At 38.7% G+C, this 23530-nt stretch overlaps 7 protein-coding genes across 12 annotated transcripts in view; 4 read left to right on the top strand and 3 right to left on the bottom strand.

The window, feature by feature from the left end:
• The window catches only part of sb:cb1081, a 30415-nt gene extending 22302 nt beyond the window's left edge, over window positions 1-8113 (top strand). For all 6 annotated transcript variants that reach the window (XM_073907724.1, XM_021478073.3, XM_073907726.1 and 3 more), the window contains 11 exons: window positions 392-429; window positions 560-624; window positions 723-937; window positions 2208-2446; window positions 2532-2672; window positions 4073-4208; window positions 4906-4935; window positions 5031-5060; window positions 5351-5380; window positions 7389-7427; window positions 7529-8113. In XM_073907724.1, coding sequence (XP_073763825.1) covers window positions 392-429; window positions 560-624; window positions 723-937; window positions 2208-2446; window positions 2532-2672; window positions 4073-4208; window positions 4906-4935; window positions 5031-5060; window positions 5351-5380; window positions 7389-7427; window positions 7529-7779 — 1214 coding nt within the window. In that variant the 3' untranslated portion in view covers window positions 7780-8113. The remainder of the gene's footprint in view (window positions 1-391; window positions 430-559; window positions 625-722; window positions 938-2207; window positions 2447-2531; window positions 2673-4072; window positions 4209-4905; window positions 4936-5030; window positions 5061-5350; window positions 5381-7388; window positions 7428-7528) is intronic.
• On the bottom strand, window positions 5418-8826 carry LOC100329290 (histone H2B 1/2). Its single transcript, XM_002666944.7, has one exon. The coding sequence runs from the start codon at window positions 8789-8791 to the stop codon at window positions 8417-8419; it is 375 nt and encodes a 124-aa protein (XP_002666990.1). The 5' UTR covers window positions 8792-8826; the 3' UTR covers window positions 5418-8416.
• A 959-nt stretch (window positions 8827-9785) lies between these two features.
• Window positions 9786-10097, bottom strand: LOC100329358 (histone H4). The gene has a single exon (XM_068222455.1). The coding sequence runs from the start codon at window positions 10095-10097 to the stop codon at window positions 9786-9788; it is 312 nt and encodes a 103-aa protein (XP_068078556.1).
• Window positions 10098-12954: 2857 nt separating this feature from the next.
• Window positions 12955-16732, bottom strand: LOC100332396 (piggyBac transposable element-derived protein 4). Its single transcript, XM_002667709.8, has 5 exons — window positions 16442-16732; window positions 13634-15550; window positions 13344-13533; window positions 13185-13247; window positions 12955-13088 (listed from the first exon to the last, which is right to left on the bottom strand). Exons 1-2 carry the CDS (start codon window positions 16627-16629, stop codon window positions 13804-13806), a joined length of 1935 nt encoding a protein of 644 aa, XP_002667755.5. The 5' UTR covers window positions 16630-16732; the 3' UTR covers window positions 12955-13088; window positions 13185-13247; window positions 13344-13533; window positions 13634-13803.
• A 1448-nt stretch (window positions 16733-18180) lies between these two features.
• On the top strand, window positions 18181-20550 carry LOC100329560 (histone H2B 1/2). Its single transcript, XM_005172399.6, has one exon. It carries the CDS (start codon window positions 19316-19318, stop codon window positions 19688-19690), a length of 375 nt encoding a protein of 124 aa, XP_005172456.1. The 5' UTR covers window positions 18181-19315; the 3' UTR covers window positions 19691-20550.
• Window positions 18181-20550, top strand: LOC137496249 (histone H3-like). The gene has a single exon (XM_073907729.1). It carries the CDS (start codon window positions 18215-18217, stop codon window positions 18623-18625), a length of 411 nt encoding a protein of 136 aa, XP_073763830.1. The 5' UTR covers window positions 18181-18214; the 3' UTR covers window positions 18626-20550.
• Window positions 20551-22217: 1667 nt separating this feature from the next.
• LOC569982 (histone H1-like) lies at window positions 22218-23032 on the top strand. The gene has a single exon (XM_017357169.4). The coding sequence runs from the start codon at window positions 22254-22256 to the stop codon at window positions 22854-22856; it is 603 nt and encodes a 200-aa protein (XP_017212658.1). The 5' UTR covers window positions 22218-22253; the 3' UTR covers window positions 22857-23032.
• The last annotated feature ends 498 nt before the right edge of the window (window positions 23033-23530 follow it).

Consider the following 23530-nt stretch of genomic DNA (forward strand, 5'->3'; position numbering starts at 1 on the left):
TGTTAGTACATAAAAAGTACATAGTAATTAAAGCCATTTCATATAAAGTGGAGATATTATTAATATATATATATATATATATATATATATATATATATATATATATATATATATATATATATATATATATATATATATATATATATATATATATAATTATAACACCAAAAAATGACATAGTGTCACTTTAAAAATAAAACCTGCATTGTCCTTGCATATCATTAGTGTTTATTGTGTGGTCTACGATACACTGAAGCTTAGAAGGGGAGCAAAAATAGTTTTATGTAAAAATAAATCCTTAATTTATTTAGTATAAATTGATTTCATATTTCAGATTAGTGGTGTGCATGAGTTTATCTTTTGTCTGATATGTTTTTTTTTACCTATCCAGCATCACACAGACAGTGCCGTACATGTGCTTCGATTAGGGTGAGTAAAAAATAGTTACATTTATTTAGTGACTTTTTATTAAATATTATTAATATTCTTTTTGTTTTAGGGTATATATATATATATATTTGTTATTGTTGATGGCTGAAATCTCGGCATATTGTTTTAGGATTCATTTGAATGGGACCTGATTGAACCCTCTGTGATCTCGGATGATGCACAGATAAAGTACAGGTGCTATTTCCACAGCATCCATCCATCCATCCATCCATACATACATACATATATACATGAAAAAAGTTGACTCTATTTTGACATTTCCCCACCTGCAGAGTAAATCTTGGTTCAGGGTGTTATGAGTGCAGGAGGACTGGTCTACGTGTTGAATGTTTGTGTGATGTTCAGCTTGAATATTTTATTTGCGACTGGGAAATACTAAGTGATATTCCAGCAATTGAGAATTGTACACCATGCGGCCCTTTGATGGACATTGCCATCATCTCTGGAGAACTGAACGCAGTTTATCTGCCTCATTTTCTGTGTTTAGGTAAGTTTACTAAAATACTGCATATTTTTTATTAAACTCTTAAAGGGCTCAAATGTGTTTTGCAATAATTTTGTGATACTTTTATACTATTTTGTCAAGTAAACATGTATGCTCTAGAATCACAAGTGCTTATGGGTTTATGTTTAGTTGCTTTGGATGGGAACTCAGTTATGCATGTAATCATGCTTCCTTAAGAAGGAATGAGACGCTTGTTGCATCCCAATTTGCATATGTATACTACATTCTACATACTTTTGAGTGTGTAAAAGATTAGTATGCAAACTTTGGGACAAACTCACTAATGAACCGTTATGTTGCTTAGTTACAGGCCCTGTCAATCATCTTGACACATCATCCACATTTATTTCATATTTAATTTCTAACCAAATTGTAGATTTAGCAGCAGATTAATCTACCATTTGCGAGTCTTTCATGCAGAGAAATCACTTTAGGTCTTTGGATAACAAATCATTCAGAAGTTAGTGTCCAAACATCTCTTTATATATGTTCACAATGTTGTTGCAGATATAATATAAAGCGGAAAATGTGATATAAATATTTTCCAATTAATGCTAATGCTATAACAGTCATTTAAATGTTTTACCGAAGCCTCTGTACTAAGTCTGTAGTTTGTTTACACTTTTTACCCGAGTTCTAATTGAATTCATGTCCAACACGCAATATATTGTGGGTAGTATTAGCATTTAGAGTATAGATGGTTCTACACTTTGAATACCTGGGAACCTTTGGCATACTCTTTTCAACATACTATGGTTTAGGACACTAATTCTATTTTGAATACTACTTATGATGAATAATATCTGACAGGGGTGCCCAATTTCAATTAATTTCTCCAATTAAACACACCTGAACCAGCTAATCAAACTCTTTCTATGTAAACTAGAATCTTCCAGGCAGGTATGTTAAAGGAAGCTGGAGCTAAGCTGTGCAGGACACTGGCCCTCCAGGACCAAGTTTGGGCACCCCTGGTATATAAATTGGGATGCAGTAGCTATGTCCCCTTTTGAAACTTTTTGCATACATGTAAAGACACAGTCAAAGTCAAAGAAGTGTCATTTTGGCAGGCAAGTTTTGAGGGGGGGCTAACAAGGAGATTTTAAGTTTGAAAATGTATGTTTGTATAGTATGACGACCACTTATTATGTTAAAATCTGGAAGATCCATTTTACTATTTCAATGAATGACCCATTTAAGTTTAAATTGACTCAATACTGCATGATTATCATCAGCACATTTACCACAAATGCAGGTGGACCTCCAGTCGGCGTGAGAATTCTCCACGTTGAAGACAGTGGAGTTTCATTCGAGAAATGCAAGTTAACCAGGTTCCACGCCAAACTTCTGGACCACACGTTTTCCCCTAAAGGTCTTCTTATGAAAAGTGGACGCTCTGTGAACTATCATTGTGAAACGCTGATCTACCAAACTCTCAAATCTCACCTGACTCTTCACGTGTACTTGATTCCAAGCGATAAAAAAATGATAGAGGTAAGAATTTAATAATAACACCAAAGATCAGATAACTGCTTTTCAACTATCTGTGCTCCAGAGTACTTCAATTTATTTCCTCCAGGCTGTTAAAGAAAATGAGACTGAGAGCAAGGCTATTTTAAAGCCGGGACCGGAATGCTCGCTTCAGATGAAGACTTGGTTTTTAATGCGGACGCTGGAGAAAATGAGGAAATCTGCTTGTCATTCTGAAGTCCTACCCGAGGTAATTGAATACGCCTATGTGAGTTATAGTTGTGCAAGCAGTGTGGTTTATTAGCTTCAATTGTGTTTCTCCAGAGATCACATTTGTCAGTCTCAAGGGGGTTGTTTAACTGATTTAATCTGGAAGATGCAAGGTATCGCTGCAGCCTGGAGACCTCCAAGTTGGAGGGATAATGCCACAAGTAGATTGGGTGACCTCCAAGTGGATTGCAGATTGCAATTTGGCACTTCTGTATGATTTTTTGGATCCCAACAAGCATTTTTGTGTTTAAAAGACAACTAATAGATGTCATTTCAAGAGTTAGCTGATGATTGATTATAAAGCTTGTTTGGCATGCTGTTCCGGGAGAGCATCCTCAATCCCAGGGCTCCCTCCTGTTTGCAAGGCAAGAGGGGAGTTTGAGCTCAGGTGAATCTGGAGAACTCCCCTGCTGTAGTAGCTAATGAACAGATAGTGATTGCTCTAAAATATAACTACTGACTAGGAGCATGTCTATGGCGCTGATTTGGATTAGTCATTTAACTTATTAAATTAAAAATAAAGCATATTTTTAGATGGTGGGAGGAACCCAAGGAGCTCAGGGAGAACGTGTGAACTCCGCACAGAAACATTGGCTGGCTTGGAAAAGGATTAGAACCAGAGACGTTCTTGCTGTGAGGCAACTGTGCTAACCACTGGGTCACCATGTCACCCATCTAGGAAAGGAGGAGGAGTAGGGGTAGAAGGGGGGATTCTTCAAAACAAAGATGGCTGTGATGTGGAGCTTAAGGTATATATATAGTGGCTTAGGAATCGTCTGATTGGTGAATTGTGAATTAGATAATGCTAGACCAGCTGTAAGCAATCATACGCACATGATCCTTTCAACATTAGTTTCAAGAGTTCACATTTAGATATTGTTTGACAACTGTTAGCAGGTTTGGCATGCTGTCCCTGAGAACCCTGAGCTTGGAGATAGTTAAGCCCAGTGCTCAAGCATGGTCAACAGAGCATGTACGGGGAGTACGAGATCAGGTGGTTCTCGAGAGCTCCCTGTGGTAAAGGAGGAGAAGGGGTGGATGGGGGGGTTTCTTCGGATAACGAAGGTAAGGGAGTAGTTCCAGCTAGGCGACTTACAGTGACTTTGGATTAATCTGATTGGCTGACTAATGATTGTATTATCATTAGTTAGCCAATGGGTAATCAGCTGCAGTCAATCATATCACGTGCTCCTGTCGAAATTAGTATGTGAAACTTTACTTATAGATAAACTGCACATAGATGTCTTGGCTAAAACAGTTTTGGGTGACAGATCTAATAGATATCTATCGATAGTACAAAAGTAAACCAGTCATCAGATGTGACAGCACATGTGAAATCTGTCAGTCCACTTCTAACCCTTTCCTTTTTCACTCCATTAGCAATTACAACTCAAGTACAAGCCTATAAAACCAAATTTCTTCGAAGTATTCGTTGATGCTCCAAAAGAAGACTTCTACCTTCAGCTGATGTCGCAAAATCAAAAGGGAGTTGTATGGGATGCCAAAATACGTCAAGGTAATTATATTTAGACCTGCTTACACCTAATTTAAAGTGAACAAGCCTCATCCATTCACTTATTGTTTGATTGAGTTTGCATATCTTTGTCAGCATTTTGTAAATGCAATATAAGCACCCATTTTGGAGAATTACATCACCCATCCATCACCAAATGAATACATTAAATAAACCTTCAGGTAGCCAACAATTGCTTTAGGACTTGTTTAGATCTGTCACTGCATACGTTCACTTCATCACCTACAAGCTAACATGCCTTTGTAAACGAATGGAACTATTGTTTTCCTCTCTGTTCACAGAGATAGGCTACAGGTGTGTGTTGTGTTTCTGTTGTTAATGCTGATATCTTAACATCATTTCTTAGTCAAAAATAAATTGAAATGAAAATATTACAATTAAACAAACATCTCAGAATGTCCCATGTTCCAAGTCTGACACCGTTTGTGTTGAGCTACCAAGCAAACATGCAAAAGCCATATATATGTAGGAAAGTACCACCCTTTAGCATTTGTTTTACATATTAAATGCAGCCATATTTCCCCACAAGCACATATTACTGAGTTCTCAAAATGTATCCCTGGGCGCATTTTCACAATGAAGCTCTTTCGGCTGCATCTGCCCTGTTATAAAGCCTTATTGCACTGAGTTTATTCATGCTTTTCAAATAATTCTGATGTTTCTGTTTCTCCCTTTTCAGCTGACTATAGTCAGAGTACTTCTTCAGTCGGTATGTGACAATATTGTTTTAACAGTGATCCAAGCATATGACCAGTAAACAATGCCCATTTTATCTGATCTCTAACCAATTTGCTGCTTTTGCAGATGCTCGCAAAGAATCTTATTGCTCAAATGGTGAGAATTATACTGTGCTGTAATTGTGATTATTAGTGTAGGATTTAAATGGCAACATTGCATAGTTTTTATATGCAAATGTTTTGTTTACATAAACATTATATAAGTATGAAAATGATGAAATTGGATACACTGCTCTGCTGAATTAGGTTTCACTTTGGGTTTTGTCTTGTGTTTGAAATATGTAAAAGCATTTCTGAAAAGAATAATACATTATGTTGAGGTTCTGAACTGTGGGCTGTTTTTATATAGTGATTAATGCTGATGTTTATGTGTTTGTTTGTTTGCAGATGAAAGCAGAGATTTCCCCAGTTCAAGCGGTAGGTCTCTAGCACTTATTCACAACAAAAGACTTCGTCTTGGCCCCATAATTTAATTTATTTGAATGTTCTTCTTACTTAATCACTGAAAGAGATTTGCAATAATTACATATGATCAGTGCAGCTGGAGTAGCAAACAAGCAGCAGGGAATGCTGGGAATTCTTTTGAGCAAACATCTTAGTTTTCATATTTCACTTTTGAAGCTACTTTAGACCTGTGCTAATTCCGAATATTAATAAATCAATTCAATGTATTGAATTCTTACAATTAAATGAATTCAATGTACACGTTTAAGACAATTTACAGAAAGGGAAATGAGTATCAGAATGAGGAAGAAATGCCCCAGCAGGCACACAACATCCAAGTATAAGGTTAGAATTAGGTCGGGGTGGCACAGTGGCACAGTTGGTAGCGCTCTCATCCCATAGCAAGAAGGTTGCTGGTTCGAATTCCGGCTGGGTCAGTTGACGTTTCTGTGGTGAGTTTGCATGTTCTCCCCGTGTTGGCGTGGGTTTCCACCTGGTGCTCCCCACAGTCCAAACACATGCGCTGTAGATGAATTGGGTTAGGGTGGTTGAATTGTATGTGTGTATGTCCTGGTCCTCCAGGTTGGGGGTTAAGCGTTGGGCTAACAACCCACCTCGTAAAAAATAGATGTTACGAAGCACCAACATGATGTGGCTAAATATCTGCTTTGATAAAAAAAAACAGCCCTGGGATTGAGTAAGTACAATTTAGGTTGTCACGTCATGTGACCAAAATTCAATGTCTTGCCAGTGTCTAACGACAACGTTAGACGCCCAATAATAATATGAAATTATGTTGATATTTGGTTGATTTTAGGTTGTGTTGGAAAGTGACCAAAATCCAACGTTGAGGCAACATCTTTAAACCAGCATCATATTGATGTCAAATACTGACATTTATTTGTCAGGTATGGCAACCAAAATCCAACGTCTAATAGACGTCATCATGGTAACGTCAAGCTGTAACATCATTAAGCCTGATTTGTACTTTTGTGTCAAGTGATTGGCGTGACCCACGGCGCATGCAACGCACGTAGCTGTGCATTTATACTTCTGCGCGCTGTTTCTGTTGTTCTGCAATAACACTTCCGAAACGCTAGTTGGCAGTAGGTGTTTTTGTTTCTCTGTGTCAAGTATCTTCGCTGGTGTTTTGTTTTTTCTAAGCAATCCCTAATGTACAAGCAGTTTAAACTCTAATTTTTAGGCAGGACGCGGCGGACGTGCAACAACTTTAACTATGAGGTAAACACAAAAACAAACGTGTTCATCCGGAGCTTCTTCACAGGACTCCACACTTGTGAGCAGTTGCTCCAACGGAGTAGTGCGGATCTCAGTCCCGCCCACACTCGTCAGAGCTACCAAGCCGTCCATTCACAGAGCTTGCGTTACGCGTCGTTGCATTGTGTAGTTGCATTTTTTGGGCAGAAGTATAAACCATCCTTTAGACATTGATATTTGGTTGATTTTAGGTTGGACATTGATGTTGGGTTCCGACATCAACTTGATTTTCATTTCAAAACAAAGTGCAACGTCCCCACGATGTTGGGGTAGTACGTCAATATAACGTCATGTTGACGTCTTATACCTGCTGGGGTGATTTAAGTGAATTTAAATCTTTTGTTAAGGTTTCTTGATCAGATTAGTCTGTTATTTACGTGGTGACCTTTAGATGGTAGGGTTAAAAAAAAAAAAAAACAACTTTGGAGAATGAAGAGAGAAAAATGCTTCAGACTACTAGCAACTGCACTAAATAAAAACCCATTTTGCTTTACTAAAACACAGTGAAAATCTGCTTTTATAGGCCAAGCAACATCAAGTCATGTCTGCATATGATGAACGCAGCCAAACTGTCAAAAAATCTCTGCATATTTAATGTGCAGAGTTTTTGTTTTTATAATTATGTACATCTATAAGCTTGAAACACTTTCAATTGAAAGCTTTTCTATCTTTTACCATTCACTGGATGCCTTTCGTCCTGCAGAGGCTGATGCAGTGGAGAAGAAAGAAAGATTGAGCAAAGGTAAATGTGATTTCTGAAGCTAGATTGGGGATGCTTGTTCTTCTCTTAAAGTTCTGTCCATTGGCTTTTCATAAAGATAAGACAATATTTTGTTCATCCAGGTGCTGACTTTGTGGTCACTCACGAGACGGACTTGATCAACAGAGTCACGCTGGTGGAGCCCATAGCTGATGACATGAAATCTCTGATCGGTGTGGAAAAATACAAAATAATTCTGAAGTTAGAAACAACACATGCGCAAATGAGAAAGCTTCTGGATTTTCTGTCAGTGCCTAGACTGAAGGAGAAATTGTACCAAAGCCTTTTAAAACACGAGCGCTGCCTTGTTGAAGATTTGGAGCATTCTGGGTAGACGCTCTTCCATGTGTCAGTGCCAAGATTTCATAATGGGCTATAGTTATTCTACATTAGATAGTTCTGATTAAATAGTAAATTCTAGCATGTAACGAGGCGTGTAGTGTAAACTTAATGAACTGTGGTTAGTGCTGAGCATTTTCTGCTTCTCGTTGACACTGATAGTCATGATGTTATTGAATATGATCAGATCTCCATCCTGTCCGTCTTCCTCACTAAACTTCCAGTGATGTTTGGTTGTCATGTCTTTTGTTTTGTAGTTTTATGCTGTCTTCCTACCGTGCACTCATTTGCTCATGTGTCATGTTCCCATTAAAGGCTTTATGCTTAAATTGATTGGTTTGGCTTCACTATATGCAGTTATGCTGTTAGGTTTGCTATGATCATATTTTCGATAAAGACTATTCTGGCTAAACCTTTTATTTTTATCTCTGTGATGGAGGAAACAAAGCTTAGAAATGATGCACGTAATTGCTAGTATTATCTTTTTGCAAAACTTTTGTAGTGTGTATGGCTTAACAGTAATGTTCACTAATCACTCTGTACATTAACTTGTTAACTTTATCAGTGAGCTCTTTAAATGAATGAGTTGTGTGGCTCTTAAAAGAGCCTTTGTGTTGGTTAAAGCCGAAATTCTACTTGGAGCTAGTGTATTTAGTGACGGCCTTGGTACCCTCGGACACGGCGTGTTTGGCCAGCTCTCCGGGCAGCAGCAGCCGCACGGCGGTCTGGATCTCTCTGGAGGTGATGGTGGAGCGCTTGTTGTAGTGGGCGAGACGAGAAGCCTCACCGGCGATGCGCTCGAAGATGTCGTTGACGAACGAGTTCATGATGCCCATGGCCTTGGAGGAGATGCCGGTGTCAGGATGAACCTGCTTCAGAACCTTGTACACGTAGATGGCGTAGCTCTCCTTCCTGGTCCTCTTGCGCTTCTTTCCTCCTTTGCCGGCGGTCTTCGTCACGGCTTTCTTGGAGCCCTTCTTGGGCGCAGCTTTTGCGGGTTCAGGCATGCTGAGACTTTGTGTTAGAAATCTCACGAGTGGATGATATTTGGTAGCCATACAGGGGTTTATATTTACTTCTGTATGCTAATTTAGAGACGCCCTGATTGTGTGATTTCATAAGCCAAACCCACAAACTCACATTTCATTGGAGAACACGTTGCAGAACTAAAGCCAATCGCAGGCGGTTGAATAACAGCTCCGCCCTACGATTCAAATTTTAACGACACCCCCAATACTCTCTTTTCTTTGTTTCGTTTCCCGCTCATTCTAAGCTTTATTCTTTTGTAATAATTGGGCAAAGTATCTACTTATAAAACAGGCATGTATAAAATCCTAAAAAACAAAACTTTATTACTTTGGAAAAAAGATTAAGCCCTTTGAGCAAAAGCCTTTATTTTATTGCAAACATTCTTGTGCATATATATCGCACACTACAGGGAACCTGCTTTCTTAACATCACAACCATGAAAGCCATCTAATAATAAACTGTAAAAATCAGCTTATGCTACTTTTGAGCGGTATGTTAAGAACATTATTTTAAATACATTTAAAGAAGACTCATAATAGGTAATTAACAGGGCCAGAGAGAATCTGCGAACATTTTTTTGCCTTTTCTTCAGAGAATTTAGTAAAAAGTGCGGATTTATGCAGAATAATTCGAGAATCACAGCTAAAAACTTAACAGATGAAATAATATATATATATAAACTTCATTTCAGCAATGCAAATCCAATTAGAGCCACTTAGTTGGTAAACAAAGAAAATAACGTTACCCACTTAGACAAAACATACTTTAGTCTGTTTTGTAAACGAATCATGAACATTTATAACACTACATCTCTTTAATATACGTGACATTATAAAGTAATACTTGATGGCCTAAATATCTGCAGATTTCTGCACGCGCAGATTCTGTTTGTACATACAAGTAACATTAATTCTCTTTCAGTGAAATGTTGTGTGGCTCTTAAAAGAGCCGTTGTGTTGTTGTTTGTGCAGTTTATCCACCGAATCCGTACAGAGTGCGTCCCTGTCTCTTCAGCGCGTACACCACATCCATGGCGGTGACGGTCTTCCTCTTGGCGTGCTCGGTGTAGGTGACGGCATCGCGGATCACGTTCTCAAGGAACACCTTCAACACCCCGCGGGTCTCCTCGTAGATGAGACCAGAGATACGCTTAACACCACCACGACGAGCCAGACGGCGAATGGCGGGTTTGGTGATTCCCTGGATGTTATCGCGCAGAACTTTACGGTGACGCTTCGCGCCTCCTTTACCGAGTCCCTTTCCTCCTTTACCTCTTCCAGACATGCTGATTACTCTACAGTTTTCAACTGACACAGCAGTGTAAATAACATACTGCGCCGAATGAAAAATTTTACATCTGCCTAAAGGACCTAGCTGAAACCAACTCTGCACCACACAGGCCACGCCCCTCGCTTAAAAAAAAACACAGAAAACAATGAGATGAAACCCTCAGTGCACAAAACATATAAATATAAAAAAAGAAATTCTGATTAATATGTTCAAATATATACTGATGCAGCTAAAGATAGGGAAAATAAAGTAGGAGTAGCTTTTAGTGTTCCAGTTATTAAAATGAAGACATTAATACAGGTGAAATGACTGCGATTTTATTAGCATTACAATGGGTAGAAGAAAACAAACCAAAGAATACAATTATCTGTTCTGATTCAAGCTCATCTTTAATATCGATTAAAACAAGACATTCAAAATGTAGATCAGATATTTTGATAAAACTTTTACAATCAATTTACAGAATTAAAGAGAGGGAGATTATTTTAGCTGTGGGTTCAAGCACATGTTGCAATTTTAGGGAACTGAGGAGCAGATGAATGAGCAAAGGAGGCAAAAAATCGACAAAATATCAGAAATTTACATGTTTTTAATAACTAGTAAAAACGAAATGAAGATAATTATTCGACATTATGTGAGAAAAAGATGGAAAAAGAAAAGGGAGGAAGAAAGAACAGGAAGATGGTATTATGTGATCCAGAGGATGGTGGGTAAAAACAGAAATGTAAGGAGAAATAGACCAGAGGAAACAGTTACATCAAGGTTTAGGTTTGGACATACTGCTCTGTATAGTGGACTGTTTAGAATAAAACATCCAAATGGAGTTTGTATTAATTGTAATAAAGAAGAAAGTATAGAACATATCATATTGGAGTAGGAGATAGTAAAATGAGATAGTAAAATAAAAGCTTTTCTTAGAGAAAGTGGGTTGTATAACAGAATATAAATTAATAAGTATAAAAGGGTAGAAATTTCAATTCTGATCCACACTCCTAACCAGTAAATGCCGGAAAAATATATTACGTGTCCTCTGGTATAGTGGATTTTAAAATCTGAATATTAGGGTACATTCACATGAATCTAAATACTTTTATTTATTTTTTCAGTCTATTATCCACACTGAGAAATAATATGTACCAATAGTGAAATAAATAATTTCCATGTTGTAGTGTGGACATTGAATTGAGGGTTCAGAAAAATAAATTATAATATAATGTCAAATAGTGCTTACAAATGGTACTGTACACATACATGATACAAAATTTCATTGAGAAGAAGAGAGAAGCCAATTTTGATGTTTTTTTATAAATATGTATGTCTTCTTTTCAGATCATGGTGTTTACTCAACACTATACCCTGAAACACCAGATGAGTTTATTGTGTGCAGGATAATCTTAAAATGTCAGTGAAGCATTTAAAAGTGGGCTTTGAAATATGTTATGTGAAACTAATGACGTAAATAAATTAGATTAAACAATCATTTGGTCAAAATCGTATGAATGTTTTCCAAAATTCAATTACAAATTTTAAGTGCTCACGAGCTTTTGTCAAACCACATAAAAAAAAAACTCATTTCTGTTATTTATTCATGCTATAATCAAATGTTTTTACTCACTTTAAAAAATAAAACAATAATGTAAGTTGCCTTCAAAATTATAAATGTTTTTGTTATTTACTTTTCTTTTTTTTTAGAAAAATACACACTACATGGACATTTAAAGTTTTTTATTTTTATGACAAACGCATGTCTTGAAACATTACAACCAACAATTTATTTGCAACACACCCCTCTTGGAAGTGAAAACAAGTGAATTAGCTTGCAGCTATTTATACACGATATACACACACATATATATATATATATATATATATATATATATATATATATATATATATATATATATATATATATATATCTCAGAGTTTTAATAAAGAAAAACCCCAGACACATACAAGGAGAACATGCAAAAAAAAAACAGAGAAAGACAACACAGCGCAGCCTGTTTTAAATAATTGTAATTGTTTTATTTACCATGATACTTAACCCTATAACCAGCGCCCCTATTTTTGAACATTTTCCAAAAAACGCCATGCCCAAATAAAAATGCATGTAGCTTTCTAACCCTAAGGTCTATTTTCACAAATGTGGTCTTGTTTGAAACTAGACACTTAAATGTTTGTTACTTAAGAGTTAAATGACCCAAAAGTTGTATAGCAATATAGTAAAATATTGTTAAAAATAGAAAAACATTACTCGCGACTTAGTTTAGTAGATTACACTCATGAAAAAATGGATGTTAATTGAATGGTAATGGTTTAAAAACACCAGAAATATAAAGATGCATGTATGCCCATGCTGTAATTCAAATTTGAGGATGATACTCCCAAAAATGTGGTTTCTGTAAGCATTTATTTAAAAAATGTCTAGGCGTCCTTTTAAAAAGACCATTTGGAGACTCCAAATGGACACCTGGTAACCAAGTGCCCAAATGGGTCAAAAATACATAACACAAACATGCAAATTGATTCAGAACTGCTCTGCCCACCAAATCAGGGAAAAAAGACAAGAAAAAAATTATTTCAGATCAACAATGTGGTGTTAACTTATCTGGTTACCTGGTGTCCATTTGGCATCTTCAACTGGCTCAGAGTTGTCAACGCCTAGACTAGTCTTTTGTGAATTTTTTTTTTTGGGAAATCAAGTTGCATTTTAGTTTTTGTAAGCTTTTATTTCAAGATAGTTCTAAGAAACCTTTAAAAATGGCTATTTGGATACTCCCAATGATATTAGATACTGCATACTGTACATATGCATAAGAAAAAACTTGATGAATTTAGGAAAAACAAACACTTGAAGAATTCAAAAAAATTTATTTAAAAATTTTAACAGCAAAATTTTAATTTTAATGTTTGTTCAACAATGCAACTATTTACACTAAAGACAATACAAAGGTTGGCTGTCTATCCAACTGGAAACCAAAGATGCTGAAAGACATGAAAGCGACAGAGAGAAAGTTAGAAAGTGTGCAAGCACAACAAATCAAATGTGAAAGACTGTAATGTGTACATGTGAGTACTTACCTAGTACTGCCTCATGTCAGCATTTTACGTGTTGTTCAAAAGTGCAGACTCAGAAGACATCCACTGCAACAGAGACGGAAACAGAGACAGAAAAACTGTAAAAGCAGAACAAATCAACTTTGTAACTATGTATAGATGTGTACATGTGCGAGTACTTACATAATACTACCTCGTGCCACATTTTCTTCAACAACCCAGACTCAGAAGAAACCCACGGCAAAAAAAAGGAAACGGAGACAGAAAAAGTGTGTAAGTAAAACAAATCAACTCTGTAAAACGTGTATAAATGTGTGTGTGTGTGAGTATACTGCCTCATGCCAGCCTGTCACATTTTCACAGAAGATACACACTAAAAAAGAAGGAAACAGAGACAGCCAATATAAAAAAATAAATAAATATTAACAAACTGAATCTACTATTACCAGTGAAAACATAAGATCAAAACTTACTGGATGTGTATTGTTGTTCATCAATCCACACCTCCTTGGAACTGGGTCTCAGGGTCTGAACTCCACCTAAACTTGGAAAAAAATCTTGAACAACTATTAGTTTTGAACACTTTGAACAATATAAAGTGCAAATAAAAATGGAACATGACAGACTACAAACAACACACTAATCAATATTTCCCCTCCCTCCGATGCCAGTCATTGTAGCAGTCCCGTTTTGGAAGGAAACACAGTGGCACCTCACATGTTGCACACATGACTGGCGTCTTCTGATGGCAAACTCTGCATTTTCGTCGTCCAGAAGTGCTGTCACCCGAGATGTACTTGGGATTGTGGCAGATGGTAGATGGAGTTGGGATTGGAGAAGCACCTGATTCTAAACCTGCAAGTTCCATAACAAGCGTTTCCCTGAATGCTTTCTGGGTCAGGGGTCTTTCCTTCTTTGCTCTGGCCAGTTTTTGATGCAAAATGAAGGCATTGACAACAGCGATGTCGACAAAGTGATAAAAGAAGGTTCGGTACCACTTCCGTGTCTTGTGAAGCACTTTGTAGTAACAAATGAGGGCATCTGACAGGTCCACTCCCCCCATGAACCTGTTGTAGTCCAGCACAGCACCAGGGATTGGCACATGCACAGTAGACCACTGCCCATCATTGTCCTTGCTCTTCCTTTCCACTATGTCACCTCCATATGCTTTGTGGAAAGTGGAGCACATCAGCACTTCCCTGGTGTCTTTCCATTCCACAAACAGCAGGTCGTCCTCTCTGATCCATCGCATTGACCCTCGTGGAGCATCCTGTGGCAGCTTATTGGTGGCCATTTTTGGAAAACCAATCCTGTTTGGACGGATGGTGCCACATGCATAAATCCTCTTAGAGAGGAGGTCTCTGAAAAGCTTGGGACTGGTGTAAAAGTTGTCCACGTACAGCTTATAACCAGTGCCCAGATACTTTTCATCTATGAGTGCCATGACAGACTCATAGCTCAGCCCATTCGGCGATGACATGCGCTTACCTTCGTACACAAAGAACTCTGATGTGTAACCACACTGGGAATCTGCCAAAACAAAAAGCTTGTAGCCCCATTTAGTGGGTTTGTTCTTCATGTACTGCTTGAGTCCAGACCTCGCCTTGGATGCCACCATCCTTTCATCTATGGAGATGTTTTGACCAGGATGATAAAACGCTCTGCAGGCATCCCTGATGTTGTCATACAAAGGCTTGATCTTCCCCAAGCGGTCATAGGCTGCGGTTCCCTTCCTGCCTTCATTTGCTTCGTCATCCACAGGATCGCTAAGATGAAGAGCATTAGCGATGTTCAGAAACTTCCTACAGGACATGATCCTTGTAGGAAGGGGAACACTGTACACGTCAGACCTCCTCCAATAGTCTGTCAAAGCACAAACCTTCAAGAGACCCATGAAAATCACAAGCGCCAGGTAAGACTTCAGGTCTTCCACAGAGATGTTTTTCCATGACTTGTCTGTTCCCTGGCGTTGTTTGGTGGCATAGGCATTAGAGTGTTGCATGATGGTCTGCAACACAGATGGAGTAAAAAAAAGCTGGAACAACTGCAGCGGTGAGTATCTGTCAGTTGTCACCAACTGTGGCCCAGGTTCACGAGCAGGCCTAAACACGGGCTGGGGAGGCCCACTGTCATCTTCATCCATATCCTTCCATCTTGCATGTGAGGTGCCAGGGGACACATCAGACACTGACTGGCATCTGCTCCTTCTCCCCCTCCCTCTCCCTCTCCCCCTCCCCCTTCCTCTTCCTCTCCCTCTCCCTCTCCCTCTCATAGTTACAGAAGATGGAGCTGGAGATGATGAAGATGATGAAGATGACTGCCGTCTTCTCTTCCGTCGTACAGGACTGGTCTCCGGATTCCAGTCCTCATCGGTGTCTGAAGGCCTATTTCTAGCACAGAGAAACACATAAAAGCAAATAAGGATTTTAGTCATATATTAGAGACATACAACAACTATAAGCACCAGTATTCCTTCATTTTACAATTGCAAAAGCTTAACTTTTGAAAATAATGCTCAATAAAATAAATATTTTTTTTATGTTTTTACCTTCTCCCAATTATCTTTACCTTGTAAATGTCCTTCATTTTACACTTGCAAAAGGCTAAAACTATTTTTGATAATAATGCTCAATATAATACATAATTTGTAATATTTTACCTTCTCCCAATTATCTTTACCTTGTAAATGTTTTCTTACATTATAATAAAAACAATGAAAAAAGGATTTTAGTCATATATTAGAGACATACCATAACTACAAGCATCAATATTCCTTCATTTTACAATTGCAAAAGCCTACCATAACTTTTGAAAATAATGCTCAATAAAATAATTTGTAATGTTTTTACCTTCACCCAAATATTATTACCTTGTAAATGTTTTTACATTATAAAAACAATGCAAAATATATGAAGTGCATATGGACACTATATAACAGCATATGACCTCCAGTTGTCCACTGTTTGGTGATCAAAAACAGCTAGCATAAAACAACAAATGCAAATACACGATAAACAATGTACAAACCATTTGCACTTTTACTTCCTTCCACATTATTTTACTTTGTTATCTGTTCTATCAGTAATTTTTTCGTCAGTGCATCGGATTTACGCGTTTATAAGTGACGTGAAATCTTTATAAACACGATGCAAGTTTGGCTAACTCGTGTATGCCCTTCATTGTCCCTCTTGATGTTACTTTACTAATCAAAATGCCGCTGTGCTAAAACAAAAACTGCAAATACAGTTTCGAACATTCAAAACAATGGTACAGAAACTTACCGATCTAAAACGGGATCGAGTCCATCAACAAACATGTCTTCCTGGGCAGAATCGACACTCGTCGCCGTGCTCTCCTTGTCTGAGAAACATGTCTCGGCATCCCTTTGCTGCTCCTCGTCGCTGCTTCTCATTATCTCCTCCAAAACACTCTGAACACCGCAAAAACTCCTCTGAACTTGACGATCCATAGTTGGAAAAACTCGGAAAGGCGATCGATCGGTAAAAAGAACAAGCGATGTCTCACTGCGCTCTATGCACACGACGCGTACTGACGAGGGCGCACGAGTGACTAATACATTTACGCACGTGTAATATGTGTATACACACATGTGTACTACGTAAACAGCGTGTCACTGTAAAGGTCTTTTAATTGGCTACAACTTCCATCCATCAAAACGTTGCTGTCTACACATTGGCTGGCTTTGACAAGTAGAAAATGAGGTGTGAAGATTGACACCTCGTTGAACCAGTCAAGCACTGCCTTTGTTTTTTAGAACAACAACAACGCCTCTGATTGAAGGAGGGAGACGAAGGAGGGCTTATTTTGCACGGAAGAGACTAAACTTTGAGAAAACAGGGACTTTTCATCGATTGAATACGGATATAAAATTATTTTTCATCAAAAAGGGTCGTTACCGGTTACTGCATCTTGAAATGATCTTTGTAAACAATGGAGTATTTTTCGTTTTTTCCCAAATTGTTCCATTGTTTTGGATCAAAAGCTGGTATGCATTTTGGACAGTGAACCCTTGCACCATCTTGGATGTAGTTGTTTTTTGGAGTCGTCCTCGCTGATCAGAACTACAGGCGATAAAACGTAAGTATTGCGGTGAATTTTGCACATGTTTAAATGGGCGGTCCTTCGTGATTTCATTTAACCCTTTCCTCTGTGGTACATTGATTTAAAAAACAAGCTCAGAACATGAATCTTGAAGTTTATAGCTTTCAAACAATGCATAGATTTTGACACAAGGTTGTATATATTGACGGAACAAATGCCATAAATATTATAGACACGCCCACCTACGCCGCGACGGCCCGAATGCGGGCCCCTGCTGGCAAAGGGGTTAACATTTCAAAATTGATCAAATATAAAGTGCACACATGGCTCTGGAAACCACAACTCCCTATTTTGAAGTCAAAGTTTCAATATAATCTCAGGTTTCATTTGTGTTTGCATGATTAACTACAGCAATTGAAAGAGGGGGGTTCATGGTCCTTTTAAGTGGAATACAGTACAACCAAAGTCAGTTATGACTCTTAGCCTGGGGTTTTAGATGATAATAAATACATTATGACTAAGAGTAATTGATTTCTGCTTGGTCTGTGTTAGATATGTGTTACAACTATGCTACACACTTCATCCCAGTGTTTGAAAGTTACTAAGCACAAGGTTATATAACACTATCTATTTGATGGGTTTCTGTTTTTGATAGTTGTTCTTGTGTGGCTGTGCTTTATGGTTTGTAAAATATTGCTTCTGGATAACTTACATGTGAAATCATCATCTCGTGAATGATTAGCCTTCACAAGTTCAGCGGTTCAGCAGAGAACAAAGCGACTTCTCTTGGGCGCGAAACACAAACGGTCGCTGCTGTTTGAAAAGGCAAGTTGTGTCATCATTGGCCAGCCGCAATGCTTAGACGGCCCCCACTATCCAATCACAAGCCACGGTTCCCTCTCTACACGGGGGCGCGCGTTCTTGACGGGTTTAAAAGAAGCTGTAGTTGAAATGCGGTGATATTATCTGTCTGTTCACAGAGAGCTTTTACAATGGCCAGAACTAAGCAAACCGCTCGTAAATCTACCGGTGGCAAAGCCCCCAGGAAGCAGCTCGCCACTAAGGCTGCCCGCAAGAGTGCCCCGGCCACCGGTGGAGTGAAGAAGCCTCACCGTTACAGGCCCGGTACCGTGGCTTTAAGAGAGATCCGTCGCTACCAGAAGTCCACCGAGCTGCTGATCCGCAAGCTGCCTTTCCAGCGTCTGGTGCGAGAAATCGCTCAGGACTTCAAGACTGACCTGCGCTTCCAGAGCTCCGCCGTCATGGCCCTGCAGGAGTCCAGCGAGGCTTATCTGGTCGGCCTGTTCGAAGACACAAACCTGTGCGCCATCCACGCCAAGAGGGTCACCATCATGCCCAAGGACATCCAGCTGGCCCGCCGCATCCGCGGAGAACGCGCTTAAACTACAGTTGCCCGACACACGTCAAACCCCAAAGGTTCTTCTCAGAGCCACCACTTCTGCACCAAACGAGCATTTTAAACTTACACCACATGATACTTTTTCATATTACTGGAGTTCGTGATAAACTGCCAAACATATTAGTACAATAAATACAGAGGTGGTTTATGTTGGTAAAGTTTTAGGAATTTAATTTAAGAAATTTCGTTATTAATAGTGTTCGTATCCAGTTGAAATGAAATAATTTGTAGGCTAACGGCTTATTAAATTGGTGAATTTTGACACCAATAGAAAATAAAAATTCAAAGTAGACCTAAACTAATGTATAATTTATACGTGCTTTCATAAATCTTGAACTGTTCACTGCATCTTTGTATTAAATTAGTGTTATTAAAGGATGTGTTTTAAACCGAAAACAATATCAAGCTCAATAGGGAGGAAAGCGCTTTGATTGACACAATGCGCGGCAACGTAATAGACGAGCAATGGGCGGGGCATTAGTTAAACGCCAGAGGATTGGCCCTCTTTCATTGGCGATGTCTTGACTTTCCCAATGAAATGTGAGTTTGTGGGTTTGGCTTATGAAATCACACAATCAGAGCGTCTGTAAATTAGCATACAGTAGTGAATATAATCCCCCGTACGGCTGCCAAATACCATTCTTTCGTGAGATTCCGATCACACAGTTTTATCATGCCTGAACCCGCTAAAGCTGCTCCCAAGAAGGGCTCCAAGAAAGCCGTGACGAAGACCGCCGGTAAAGGAGGAAAGAAGCGCAAGAGGACCAGGAAGGAGAGCTACGCCATCTACGTGTACAAAGTGCTGAAGCAGGTCCATCCTGACACCGGCATCTCCTCCAAGGCCATGGGCATCATGAACTCGTTCGTCAACGACATCTTCGAGCGCATCGCCGGTGAGGCTTCTCGTCTCGCCCACTACAACAAGCGCTCCACCATCACCTCCAGAGAGATCCAGACCGCCGTGCGGCTGCTGCTGCCCGGAGAGCTGGCCAAACACGCCGTGTCCGAGGGCACCAAGGCCGTCACCAAATACACCAGCTCCAAGTAGAATTTCGGCTTTAACCAACACAAAGGCTCTTTTAAGAGCCACACATCTGTTTCACATATAGAGCGATTTTGTTTCAAGAGATGTTTGATCCATTACAGCACGTATGACAGCAAAATCAACACAAACGATAGTTAAGAGTAATGATAGATTATCGTGCTAATGACGTCAAGTCAAAGAGGACAACGTTACAATTTATTATGTAGCATAACCGATATGTTAGGTTTGTCTACGTGCTCGATCATAAGGACGTGTCCTCAATCTATAATGGGAGAAAAAAACACTAGTGGCTCTCTACCTGCGTTTAAAATTTTGGTTGTTTATTAGTACTTTACAGTACGGTTTAATTCTACTTCCCTAATTTATTATGTAAATCCAAAACTTGATATGTCGTTGTTTTTTTTTCTGTATGCCGGTAGTTTTTTTTTTTTCTTCAAGATCTTTACGCAGATTGAAGTGGTCACTAAGATGCTTGAACATCTGTCACTAGATGTGAATTTTATTGTGTTAAAGAATTTATACTTTAAAATTATATTGCACGAAAGAGACCTCATTTATTTAGTTGCCTATAGGAAAATGCTTATTGTGCCATTCTGATAAGATGCTTGCTAAAGAGCAAGACATCCTTGTGTGCGTGTGTGTTCCTGTCTGAGCTTGCTTGTCAACTAAATCGCTGGATATTGTTCTGACTGAAACACATTGTGGAGATTTTTTAACCAATTAGGTTAAAACACCTATTTATGACACAGTTAGCAAGGTTATGTTAGAGAGTGTTGTTAATTTGGGATTGTAAGCAGAACGGCCTAGTGCTGGCTTCTCCTGATGGAATTGCAAACTATCTGCAATAAACTTACTTTAACTGATTAGTTGTCTGACTCCTGGTCCTCATCTGACACACCAGCCATTTTGGACTCCGTCCAAAAACACTACCTTATGTTTTTTTTCCCCAGGTCAACATAACACTGCCTTAAGTATTAATCAGCAATAAATTAATAAAATATTGAATTAAAGCCTTAATGCTTTGTTAATAGTGAGAATTTTACCTTAAAATAAAGTGACTTAAAGTTGAATTGTGCCTTTATGATCATACAATTTGGTCTTAGAGTGGCTGTTGCAGTTATGTTGACACAAGCTCCAGGTATATAAAAGCTTAACATCTGCAGTAATAGTGTGTGCATTACAGCATGCATTAACAGTTATTTCCATTTTTTTACCATTGAATTAGTATTTTGTACCCAAAACAGTAATCCAGTCTTGAGGCAAGACATCTATTATTTTATTTCATCATTTAAAACAGAGTATACCTTATAAAAAAGCTGTTTTGCAAACAACAGATTGTTGTAGCACATTATTCTGTATCAATCAAGTGTAACACCCAAGAACAGATGAATGACAAATGAAACAACTCAGATCTCCAAAAGCTTTAAAAGCAAAACTGTTTACTATTAAAAACATTCATAAAACATATTTATTAATGTAAAGGTGCTGCAATATGAGTATTTACTTCCAAAGGTCAGGTCATTTTGACTGGACAATTTTCTCTGGACTGTTTCTGTTTTGATACAAGCTGTGAATAAAATAAGTGTGTTCAGAGTTGTCAAAAATGCCCTCACTGTAAGCATAATGACAGTTTTAGTCATTTATATTTATACTCGCATGCAGGAGGATTTGTGTGATTATTTAGCCACAGTTCTGTCCTTTTCAAATCAGGAAGCTTTATCAAACTTCCAAATTGTTGTATTTTACTGTTATTGAATTAGTTTTGATGTTTGAATATACACATACTCTTCCAAAATTTGTACTTCATATTGTACAATAAACTACAGTAGCCTCTTCGAACCTTCCACTACTCCCACTGACACCCGTTTAGCCTGTTCGGTTGTTTGGCCTAGTACATCACACATACGCTGTGAATGATATAGCTTTAATTTAAAATAAAAAAATAGTGCAATTGTGATTAAATCAGTATTTAACACAATTAAAAAGTGACGTGGTAAATGATGTAAAATATGATAAACATCTTAAAAGTGACTAAACAGAGTCTCAAGCGGACAAGGATCCTTCGGACGGAGTGCGTGTGTTTTAATCTGCCCACAGCAGCGGCTCTGTGAAGCTCACCACACGGCCTTTGGTGATGCGGCTTTCACTACAGATGCTTTTCCTCTTTTAGGTCAAAACACAATTGATGACAAAAGTTTTTATTCAGCTTTTCCATTTTAACAAGGTATCAAATGTACACACGGCCTTTCCTCAAAGCTGATACTCGCCATGAATTAGATGTGATTTAGACAAAATAAAATTTTTTTATTCGCGTACTTCAGTCTCAACTAAAAGCCCAAAACCTGTGGTTGTTGTTCGCTGTGATTAAAATGCGCCAAACTACTTTACCACTCCAATTTAGCCGGAAATGTGAGAAAAGAAAACACAAGCTCGAGGAGCTCATGGCGGCGCTGAACGCCGAGATGGAGAAGTTGAGTCTATAAGGTTCTCATGTGCTATTGAAGAGCGCAGCGCGGAACAGTCACAACTCATTTCTGAACTCCCGAAAGGTCAGTAAAGCGATAAAATGGCAGAAACCGCCCCAGCTCCAGCTGCCGCTGCGCCGGCTAAAGCGCCCAGGAAGAAGTCTGCTGCTAAAGCCAAGAAGGCCGGTCCAGGCGTTGGCGAACTCATCGTCAAAGCAGTGTCCGCGTCCAAGGAGAGGAGCGGTATGTCCCTAGCCGCCCTAAAGAAAGCTCTTGCCGCCAGTGGCTACGACGTGGAGAAGAACAACTCCCGCGTCAAGCTCGCCATCAAGGGTATGGTGACCAAAGGCGTCCTGAAGCAGGTCAAGGGGACCGGCGCCTCCGGCTCCTTCAAGCTCAACAAGCAGCAAGCCGAGCCCAAGAAGAAGCCAGCCAAGAAAGCGGCTCCTAAAGCCAAGAAACCCGCCGCCGCCAAGAAGCCCAAGAGCGCTGCTGCCAAGAAGCCCGCCGCTAAGAAGTCGCCCAAGAAGGCCAAGAAACCCGCAGCGGCCGCCAAGAAAGCGACTAAGAGCCCCAAGAAGGCCAAGAAGCCCGCGGCCCCTAAGAAAGCTGCCAAGAGTCCCAAGAAGGCCAAGGTGGCTAAGCCCAAGACGGCTAAACCCAAAGCGGCCAAGCCCAAGAAGGCAGCGCCCAAGAAGAAGTAGATGACATCTTCAGCTGTTTGTTCCTCAACGGCTCTTTTAAGAGCCACCCACTCATTCTGAAGAAAGAGCAGCGCTCCTTAATTATACTGATACATTAAGACAGTGAAAAAAACGTTATATTATTTACCCCATATTGGATTCCTAGTTACTAGTAAATAATATACAATTTATTTATGAATTATACATTAATTAAATTAAATAAAAATATATATATTTTTTATAATTAAATATAATATATACTAAAATTTGAATAAAAATGTAGCTTGTCTGTCAAATACAAGACTATCATTAATTAAAAGTTTATATAATAGAACAACCACAGTGATTCTTCATTAGTACATACGCAACTATGCTAATGTCATAAATAATTACAATTTAGTCTAAATTTTAACAGCAATCTCTTAAAATGTTGCACTCAAGACTTTTTATATAGTTATTCACTTATTTGTATAAGAGTTCTTTGAGGTTTTATTAAGGTTTTTGCCACATTTAATTTTAATTTGACTATGCATAAATTATTTTGTGTTGTTGTGCAGTCATTGCCTATTTTTAATTATCTCTACAATACATGTTAATTTAGCTTTTAAAGGTGTTCTGCTGGAAAGTCTTTTATTATAAACAACAAATACAGAATTATACAGTAATATACAAAAATATATGCCAGAGTGTTCTGC

This window comes from Danio rerio, chromosome 7, assembly GCF_049306965.1.
Source record: "Danio rerio strain Tuebingen ecotype United States chromosome 7, GRCz12tu, whole genome shotgun sequence".
Taxonomy (NCBI): Eukaryota; Metazoa; Chordata; class Actinopteri; order Cypriniformes; family Danionidae; genus Danio; species Danio rerio.